This window comes from Populus euphratica, unplaced genomic scaffold (assembly GCF_000495115.2).
Source record: "Populus euphratica unplaced genomic scaffold, PopEup_1.0 scaffold134.1, whole genome shotgun sequence".
Taxonomy (NCBI): Eukaryota; Viridiplantae; Streptophyta; class Magnoliopsida; order Malpighiales; family Salicaceae; genus Populus; species Populus euphratica.
The window spans coordinates 131,409-142,324 of NW_011500021.1; the positions used below are offsets into that span (position 1 = coordinate 131,409).

Consider the following 10,916-nt stretch of genomic DNA (forward strand, 5'->3'; position numbering starts at 1 on the left):
TGATATGATGATGATGATGATGATGATGTTGGTACGATATGATGATGATGATGATGATGTTGGTATATCTCGGGGAAGGGAAACAGATAATTCCCATCCTACCATTCTAGTTTGTTTTTCCTTTTAATGAATTCGTGCCATCATTCTTGCAGGGCAAAACTTTGCGCTTGTATCTGGTACTAGCATGGCCACTCCTCACATAGCTGGTGTTGCGGCTTTAATCAAGCAAAAGCACCCTAGGTGGAGTCCTGCAGCAATCACATCAGCAATGATGACCACTGCCAGTACATTTGACCATTCTGGCTCTCCCATTTTAGCACAATTAACTAACCAAATAGCCCCAGCTACACCGTTTGATTTTGGTGCTGGATTCATAAACCCAGTTCATGCCATCGACCCAGGACTCGTATTCGATTCTCATTTTGAACAATATGTCCAGTTTCTTTGTGCTGTTCCAGGTGTTGATGAAGGTTCTGTAAGACGAGCAGTAGGAACTGGTTGTCCAACAAAGAGAAGAGCATGGTGTTCAGATTTGAACACTGCAAGTGTGACAATTTCGAATCTAGTTGGGTCAAGAAAGGTGATTCGTAGTGTTACAAACGTGAGCGGCAGGAATGAGGTTTATAGAGTGACTGTGAGACAACCGTCAGGTGTAAAAGTAACTGTTTCCCCACGGGTAGTTGTGATAAACGGTAATGCTTCGAAGCATCTTAGGATTGTGTTGACGGCAATTAAGGCAACGAGAACTTACACATTTGGAGAGATGGTGTTGCATGGAAGCAGAAAGCATGTTGTTAGAGTTCCTATAGCTGTTTGCGTTAGCACATCATTGAAAAGCTGATTTCCCTTAGGATTCAGGAGATAATTCTTCATTTTGCTTTATGATGCAATAATTCAAAAAGAAATCACAAGTCAAGCAGGTTTCGAATGAAAAACAATTTATGAACAAGTGAATAAAAAGAATTTGCACTTAGTTGCAAACCATATGTCATATAGCACATGAAAGCATATATGTTGTTTTTTTGTCTTCATTTCCTGAAGTTACATAATTTATTTCCATTTAATGGATGTGGGTTTCAGAGAAACCATGTGAAGCAATTCATCGATGCCTTTGCAGTTTTGAGAGCAGTTTCAGAATAAATCCCTTCTTCTTTTGTACCTAAAAGAATCAGGATTTTAGAACGCAATTCATCTATATTATGTCAAGAAGTGCCACCACTACTTGTCTCACCTCTAGGCTTTTCATTACAGTTATCATTGCATTGCTTGTGGATCCACTATGTTTCTTTTTCTTCTTTTGCTTAGCTTGGATACTTGTCAAAGATCTGCAAATATTCGGAATCAAGATCTTCCAATTGCCTAGACAAGTAGGACTAGTGCTCCTGGAGAATCTTGGCTTGCTTGGAGCAGCAACGTTCTAGCAAAGGTAAATATTGACATTATTTCAGCTTTCAGCTGGGAGGATAAATAATAGGAATAACGTATGATAAGGAAATAAAAAGAGTAAGAAAGCCTTTGTTTGACAAGACAACAAAGAGCAAACGTAATCTAAAACAATACATTAAAGATGGTCTCTGGTCTGTGTAGGATATATAATTATACAGACAAAATTCAGGGTAGTGGTTGATATATTACACAAAAAAATTGAAAATCTTCATATGCTAGTTAAGTTGGTCCTCTTGCTTTGAAAGGTGGCATTAGCAGAATCTTAAATATTATTGATATACCAAAAGTTATTAAGTAATCCAATCCAGGAATTAAATGCTACTAGACTCAACAAAATCAATATCATAAAAATGCAGATCATGTTACCAAAATTGTGATAAGGATCAAAGTTGAGCTTCTCAATTCTCCTAGATCAGTGAAAGAACTTGAGAAAAGAAGAAAATTACGATGTCTGAATCAATTCTCTGGCAAATTCTTTAAGTCCAGCAGTCTAAATATGTCATTAGAAATAAAATAGAAAAAATAAGCTGTATAAGTCCAGTACATTTGTTGTGGGTTGGTGGTGGTGGTGGATGGAAGATTTTGGCTTTGGTACTGAAGGGGAGGATGTTGCTGATAGAGCAGACTCTCGAAGGCGTTGAGAGTAGTGAAGAAGCTCAGCTCTTCTACTGTATCCTTTACGACAATCTCCGTTCTTGTGTGGGGTTACCTCTTGTTTGATGACATGATGGACATAGTGGTGGTGATGGTGATGGTGGTGATGGCTATTTGATGATGATGAGACCCTTCTTTTCCCTGGCCTCTCTTCATACACGCTCACTATCACTGCCTTCCCCCTGCACAACTTTGCCTGAAATAAAACCGTACATGTATATTGGCCATCGTTTACTTAAACTCTTCAACATGAACAAACTGATATGAAAGGGAAAGAGAGGATTTTACCATTTTTCTTGGCATGATGATCCAGGCAGTGGCAGGCAGGAGAATGTTTTTCGTTTGTTTTTGGAGAGAAATGAAGTTATATAGGAGCATGCATCTCTCTCTCTCTCTCTATATATATATATATATATATATAGTTTTATTTTTTGTAGGCTTGCATGAGCAGGGCATAAATATTATTGTGATAGATCAGAACCGGCGGGTGGAGACGGCAGGCCTAACAAGGTTGGCCAGAATGAAGGCTTTGGTTGGAACGAGCAACCGAACACATTGTTCCGAATTAAGAAATATCATACTTATACAATGCCAAATTCGATATTAATTTAAGCTGGACACTATGTTTTTTGTATCAGGGCATGACTCCTTAAAAATTATATTAAACAAGGTAATGTTAACCCAATAAGATCATAATACAAAATGGAATATAAACTCGATAGGGGAGCCAGTCTGCAGAATTGCTGGCTTCCCGGTATGCATGCTGAACTTGAACATCCTATTCTCTAGACAAAATACTCTCTTGCCTTGGTGATTAAGGCATAGTTTGCATCTGCTTTCACATATTCTTTTAAGAGTAAAGCAACTACCACTGCAGAATCCGTCTCTAGAATCAATCTGCGAAGACCCACTGACCATGCCAGCTCCAGGCCAGTAACTAGTGCCCATACTTCTGCCTTGACAGAAGTGCACAAGCCAGTGTCAACCTCAAAACCCTTAATCCAAAACGCAAATTAAGGCAAATCTCTTCCCTCTCATCTCACCATCCAATCTTCTCCTTCCACATCACATGGCGATCCAAGTCAAAGACCGAATCCGGTTCTAACCAACACAATTGTAAAATACAAGAACTTTTGAGCCATAGATACTCACTAATAAGAATGGTTAATTTATTCGTAAGAGCCATAGACACTCACTAATAAGAATGGTTAATTTATTCGACATTCCTACTGTGGTGAGACCAAAGTGTTGTTGCCTTTGCCCTTTAATGAGTTGCACCCCTCAGCACTCAGCAATATGAACCTGCGATCTCTTGAATAAGCCAGACAGTCATTTGAGCTAGAAGCACATTGATGATATGCATGCTTATTCTTTCATCTGCAATGTTCTTAGGACTTCCAGTTCCTTGAGATTGTTCATGGCATGGAATGCTTTAATTAATAATCTAGTTTTGGCAAACAAGTGAAGGGACCCAAGATTATTTTTAAAAAATCTTATGCATTAATTGAATCCGGGAATCTAATTAGTGGATCTTGTAAGATCAATGGCTAAAATGTTATTGGGAAAAGAATCTTATCGTAAGATTAGCATTTATTGATTTGTCAAACCTTTACATGGCAAGTAGAATGAAAATTTCGGAGATTCAATGCACTCTACATTTGTTGAGTATCTTTTCCTCTTCTTGCTGCTCTTTCTTTGGTTATAGCCATCCTTTTCATTTTCTCTCTTTTGTTTGCTTGATTTGGCATAAGCTAGCTAGGGCAACCATGAATGCTCCTGCAGCCACCAACCGCAACTTTCGCCATGCAGCTTGCATTCTTGGTCTGGATTCTAAGCTTGAAAAGAGCCTTTCTATCCCTTTTAGAGAAATCAAAGTAATTAAAGAACCATTTCTCTTTTTGTTATCTGTTTTTTTTTTTTTAATTCAACATATATTAAAAAATAATATAAATTATATTTTGTTTTTTTTTTTATTCAACATGTATTAAAAAATAATATAAATTATATTTTAAAATTTCATTTAACAACTTAAATTTTTAAATTAAAATAATTCTTTAATATAATATATATAAACTTCTATAAGTTTCAAACTTAAAAATCACATTTTCAAACCTCACTTAAAAACTTAAATTTTTAAAATAAAATACTTCTTAAAAACATGATTGCAAGTTGAGTGCACCTTCCCAGAAAGACGGCATCATTAGATACCACTCTGAGGTGAAACCCCCCCCCCCCCGTGTGTTGATCAGTCGATGCCATTAGTTTGCAAAAACTAGAAAATATCGTCTATGAAATTACTTGGCTGATCGAGAAGTGAAGTTGCTTGGAGGTGTGAATGTGTGGGTCGAAACAATATAACGCATTCTTTCTGCAAAAAGCAAAAGAACGATGTTCTTTCTATTTGATTCAACTACTTCGTTGTGTCATTCTATGGATTACCTATTCCCCCAGAAAAAAAAAACGTTACGGCTGCTATTTCATGTGGATGGAACGAACCCCTTATAAACTCACCGAGCTTGATTCCAGATTAAAAGAAGCTTTAGATGGGATTTATCTTATATTTTAACGTGCTTGTTGTAATCGGAATTTAATGGTGGATACATACTCTTAAGAATTTATGTTTAACTTCTTTTGTCATCATTAATTGTATTGAAAAAATGCCCCTTTCTCCTTTGTTTGATTTTTTATCATGCATGCTCCAAGTCAGATCAACCATGGATCCGTTAAATTAAATGAGCCTCGAGATGTTCTTAGAAGGAAAGAATCTGGATTGAAAACATGGTCTCCGAGTTTGAGATTTTATGCGGCATTGTTGATCATGATCTACATACATATCTCTTGCAAACTCTACAGAAGTTTCATGGCCTTGATGAATTTTGAAAAAAATGAGCACTTTCAATGGTTTTGTCTGTAAATTTATCATTCAGTTGAACATGATGAAGTCTGATGCTTGGCATCGCAAAATCAAGGCTGGCACCAGAAAAAAAAAACGTTACGGCTGCTATTTCATGTGGATGGAACGAACCCCTTATAAACTCACCGAGCTTGATTCCAGATTAAAAGAAGCTTTAGATGGGATTTATCTTATATTTTAACGTGCTTGTTGTAATCGGAATTTAATGGTGGATACATACTCTTAAGAATTTATGTTTAACTTCTTTTGTCATCATTAATTGTATTGAAAAAATGCCCCTTTCTCCTTTGTTTGATTTTTTATCATGCATGCTCCAAGTCAGATCAACCATGGATCCGTTAAATTAAATGAGCCTCGAGATGTTCTTAGAAGGAAAGAATCTGGATTGAAAACATGGTCTCCGAGTTTGAGATTTTATGCGGCATTGTTGATCATGATCTACATACATATCTCTTGCAAACTCTACAGAAGTTTCATGGCCTTGATGAATTTTGAAAAAAATGAGCACTTTTAATGGTTTTGTCTGTAAATTTATCATTAAGTTGAACATGATGAAGTCTAATGCTTGGCATCGCAAAATCAAGGCTGGCAATCTCTAGGAGTTCTGAATACTTTAATCGAATTAATGTAGATTATCTCATTCTAGGTTGACCCAGATAAGGTGAACGCTGTGGCTCAACTGATGACATGGAAGACTGCTGTAGCAGACGGTATTATTCTGCCAAAATATAATATTTCACCAAACTTCTTCAAAGGATTAATGCTACAATTTCACCCAATTATGCTTAATATGTCACTGCGAGCCCTCTGGGTAAGGTGCTTTTCCCCGCGCCAATTGGTAAAAGAAATTACCAAACAGAGCCTAAAGGTGTTAGATTGTTATCACGCAACCCCGTGAATAGCTAAAAAAGATTTAGGTAGGCCAATTACCAAACAGAGCCTAAAGGTGTTAGCTTGTTACCATGCAGCCCCGTGAATAGCTAAAAAAGATTTAGGTATCATTCCACAAATATTCAAGAAAAAAACATAGTTCTGTGCATTTGAACTTCAAGGAAACCTGCATTACAACGAAAATTTCATTCTTATCAACGAAATTACAACAGTACACGAGAAATCATTACACAAGCAAAGGTTGAATTTGCCTTATAGCTACTCATTTTTAGGGATGGAAGATGTCTCATCCTGCCAGGTTGCTTGCCATTGCCTGTCATAGAAGGTTGTCTCCTCCAGCAATGTTTTTATGGTTTCTAAATCCTCATTCTTTCGTATTAAAAGTACTCCTACCACAGCTACAAACAATAGAGTTTTGCAGAAGAAGTTGCCCATCTGATCAACGACACCAACACCAGTCAAGCTATCAACCAGGTAAGCCATGAAAAACCCAATCATTGCAGCACGGCCTGCATAAAATTCAGGAAAGCACATTAGATAGTTTCACAAGAGCTAGAAGGGCTGTTTCCTCGTGAACATGGGAAGAAAAATAGCTTAACAAACCATTGAGAAGTTCTGCTTCAGGTAGATGGAATCTTTTCATCCATGCCCACCATGGTATTATTGAGGTGTCAAAAACAACAGGGTCATCATTACTTGATGATTCTGGGTTACCCTCGAGCCATTTTCTCCTCCTAACCTCTGAAAAGGTTACTAAAGCATGTCAATAGATGCCAGAGCAATACCATCAAGAGATACAACAGACTGGATGCAAGGAAATACTACTTCATTTAACAACAAAAAATTAATGGAATTGATGAGCAGCATGTGGATGCTACAGCAAGAAATAAGGACAGCATGATCAATCATCAGGCGTTTTTCTGAAATGCTAATTCTCCAGGATAACATGTACCTGGAGCACAGAAAGATATCATTTCATTTACATACATACAAGGACTCTGAACAACGATCTATAAAGAATAGACTTGTGCATTCTGTAAAGCAAAATCATGGACTCCAAACCAAATCAAATCTTAAAAACATTTTAGTGCCAGCCTCAAATATCATAAATACAATATTCCTACATCGAGGAAAAAGAACGACAAGAAAATAGTAATGCTACTTCGCAGCACTAATAATAAAAGAAGTTTTAAATGCAAACCAACAATTCCTTATAAACTTGTTATCCACATAGGGTATGAATTCAGCACAACTTTTGTATATGGTGGTGCACTCCTCCCTGAACAGAGGAAACTCATTTAAGTAGCAAAGCTTGTGCAATTAATACAAATGATGGTGCACAACGCACTCTTTATTTACATGGTAAGTGGAATCATATCACTTACCTGCCAAGAAGCAATACCTATACAAGCTGATTCCATCCCATTATTCCAAGCTGTTGGATGAGCAGGTCCTGTCTGGTGTTCACAAAATGGACCCATTCATCCAGCCGCTCCCACTGTTACACATGTTCTAAAAAATTTCTATGCACAGATATGTGAAAAAGTTTGTGGGTGAAGACCATGACACCAGTCAATTCCAAGCCCTAATAATGCAGCCACTTTCACTTTTTCTCCTTTAAAACAGAAATCCACAAACACAGCAACTAAAATGGTCATGACGACATCTCCTAAGAAACAGTTAGCCTTAATTACCTAGTCCATGTCTCACCACATCATTTAACCATCTGTAAAACCAATGCATTCTCAATTTTACACAATTGGCTCTATTCTGCTTCGAATCATGTTAAATTTTTCTTCAAAGGAAACACATTCTACAAAAAAATGCAGAGAAAAGGAGAGCAATTCGGAATACATATTATTTGAAATCACAACACAAACACCCAATGTTTTTGCATGAGAACTAAATGGTTAAATGAACAATCAAAAACTCAATCAGGAAACAATATCGAAGCATGAGAGGTTCCACAAAGTAAACAATACATGCAAACAGGGGAGAAAAAAAAAACACACTGAATGATAGTCATGAAGCAGATAATCAATCAGACTAGAATCCAAAACCCAGAAAAAACAAAAATCTCACCAGCATCAATAACCGCATCCCAATCAGTTTTCCCATCTTTCTCAAACTGCTTCAAGTCCCAAGTCCCTGAAATCCACCCGGGGTCCTCAAATTTACTCACTTCAACCTTCACCCCTCCACCAGGAGCCACAGCTCCATTAGAGTTCTTCTCAGCCACAGGAACTGATTCAGAAGAATCTGGTGCCTTCTGCTCCAATTTTGGTTCTTCTACAGAGGCGGAAGAGGCTGAAACTCCAGCTCCTCCATCGTCTGTAGAGGCCTTGGAAGTGGAGACGAGAAAACGAGGGTTTGCGGGTCTGAGAGAGAATGTGGGTTTGAAAATGAAATGGTGTTTGGAAGAGAAGGAGAGTGGAAGGCGAGTTGGTGGCGGAGGGAACAAAGACATTGATATGGAGATTGTCTTCTTTTTTTGGTTGATGGAGTTTGAGCCTGAGCTAGACCTCGTGTTTGTGTCAGTTCATGGCTCCGTTTGATCTAGTTATCCTCAGCCTTTCAAAGGGAGTTTGTACTTTCTTTGCAGCGAGCGCTGGGAGGAAAAAAAAAAAAAAGATCGTTTATTGAGTTTTTTTACCGTAATTAAATTATGAGTTTTAATTTTTTCAGAATTATTAATATTTATTTAATTATTAATTTTAGAATATATAACATTAGTTGAGATATGTAAATTATTTGAATATTTACGAAAATAAAAAAATAATTTTTACCCCCACCGAATAAATTAGCATATAAAATCAAAATAAAAGGTGGAATTACTCGGAAGCAAATTTTTTGACGGAATAGAATATTTTTAAGATGTTGCAGTTTAGAATAATCATTATATTTAATTAATATCATGGTCTAAAAATATAATATTTAACAATTCACGATATTAATTATAATTTTAATGACTAACAAGCAAGAAGGCACCAGAAGTCAGCATTTGCACTTAATCATAGACTTGCTTTTTTTCTTCAATCTATACTCAAAACATAAAGTTTTAATTGATACTGTAGTTTATAACTATTACAAAATAAGCTCTGTAAAAAAAAAAATTACCTCTATCGTGAAGTCTATTATATTTTTTAAAAGATAAAGAAATAAATCCATTACTTTAGTAAAATGTATGTGAATAATGAATATACCTTGCATTTTAGTTGTTCAACTGTAAGTATTTAAAATCCTTTAAATGTGTTAAATATGTGGTAATGGTTATATTTTAAAATGTTTTTATTTAGAAATATATTAAAATAATATTTTTTATTTTTAAATCATTTTGATATGATTTAAAAATATAAAAAAATTAATTTAAAAAATATAAAAATATATTTTTAATAAAAAAAATTTAAACTTCAAAATCAAATATTTCATCAATTACTTACTTTTTGTTATTATTAATATCAATATTTAAATCAATTTACATCTATTTTAATTAATTTTTTATATTTTACAATTAAAAACTATAAAAACTTAAAAGATTTAAACTTGTAATTATTATAAATTAAATTTTTTGTTTAATAGTATGGTTGTAATTGTCTAAAAAAATTATATTAAAAAATTATTTTTTAATTTTTAAAAATACTTTTTAGATTAGCACATTAAAATATTAAAAAAATTAATTTTTATAAAAAAAACTAAAAAAAAAATTTTAACAAATAAAAAAAAAGAGAGACTTACTTTTTTCATTATTAAAATCAATATTTAAATCAATTTACATCTATTTTAATTAATTTTTTATATTTTAAAATTAAAAACTATAAAAACTTAAAAAATTTAAACTTGTAATTATTATAAATTAAAGTTTTTATTTAAGAGTATGGTTGTAATTTTTAAAAAAATTATATCAAAATATATTAAAATTATATTTTTTAATTTTTTTTAAAATATTTTTTAGATTAGTATATTAACATATTAAAAAAATTAATTTTTATAAAAAATACTTTTTAGAAACATGTTTTGCGTTGAAAGAAGATGACGTTATCACTTACCGACTTTTAACCACACACCTTCCTTGGGAAGGTCGCTGGTACTTTGTAGAAGACTTCCCCTGCTAGAAAATCAGAGCCGCGTAATTAATTTGCCTTCAAAAGTCAAAAGTGGTGACTTCATTCAGGATCAGGTTCATAAATTAGGAGTTGTTCAAAAAATAATTGGGTCCCATTTCTTTACTAAAAATTATTTTTTAAATAACTTCTAAAAAAATAAATTATTTTTAATATTTAATATTATAATAAAAAATAAGTTGAAAAATACTTTTTGTTATTTATTTATATTTTTAAAAATAAGCTTAAAATAACTTATTAATTTTTTATTTTTTTAAGTTTATTAAAATAATAAGAAATAAATCTTATAAATTAAAATGTTAAATGAGAATGAAATTAAAAAAATATAATTTCATAAATTATTTTAAATAAAATAAATAATAAAAAAATCAAATCTAAAAAATAAAAAAATAAAAGATGAAGAAATTAAAATAATTAAAATTAAAATTTTATAAATTATTTCAAATAAAATAAGTCAAAAGAATAAGGATTAAATTTGATCGATAAAAATTTTTAATTAAAAAATAATAAGAAAAAAAAAATAATTATAAAAATAAAAACTAAAGTTAATATAAAAATTAAATTCTAAGTGATGAAATTAAAAAAAAATATTCAAAATAAAACATATATAGCAATTAAAAGTTTGAGAACCAAATTTGATATAATAAGCAAATAATATGACATTTATAGATTTTTCACAACTTTCAAAAAGTATTTTACGTCTAAAATAAAAGGAAAACACTTTAATAGAAACCAAGCCAAATATTTTTTTAACCGGAAAGTGTTTTCCATTAATCAATTTTTTTATTGACAACTAAATATATAAAAATTTAGAAAGTGATTTTTCTGAAAATTATTTTCCAAGAAACACCCAAGAATCTCTTATTTTAGCTAGGAGAATTTCTAATCTC

General features: G+C 33.0%; 2 protein-coding genes across 2 annotated transcripts in view; one reads left to right on the forward strand and one right to left on the reverse strand.

Annotated features, from left to right (window-relative positions):
- LOC105141880 (subtilisin-like protease) overlaps nt 1–1,049 on the forward strand; it is a 4,683-nt gene extending 3,634 nt beyond the window's left edge. Inside the window, exon 9 of the mRNA XM_011049259.1 lies at nt 153–1,049. Within this exon, the coding sequence (XP_011047561.1) occupies nt 153–841 (689 nt within the window). The 3' untranslated portion in view covers nt 842–1,049. The remainder of the gene's footprint in view (nt 1–152) is intronic.
- Nucleotides 1,050–5,993: 4,944 nt separating this feature from the next.
- Nucleotides 5,994–8,479, reverse strand: LOC105141882 (uncharacterized). The gene is made up of 3 exons (XM_011049262.1): nt 7,988–8,479; nt 6,509–6,646; nt 5,994–6,414 (listed from the first exon to the last, which is right to left on the reverse strand). The coding sequence occupies exons 1-3, from the start codon at nt 8,370–8,372 to the stop codon at nt 6,164–6,166; spliced, it is 774 nt and encodes a 257-aa protein (XP_011047564.1). The 5' UTR covers nt 8,373–8,479; the 3' UTR covers nt 5,994–6,163.
- Nucleotides 8,480–10,916: the final 2,437 nt, after the last annotated feature.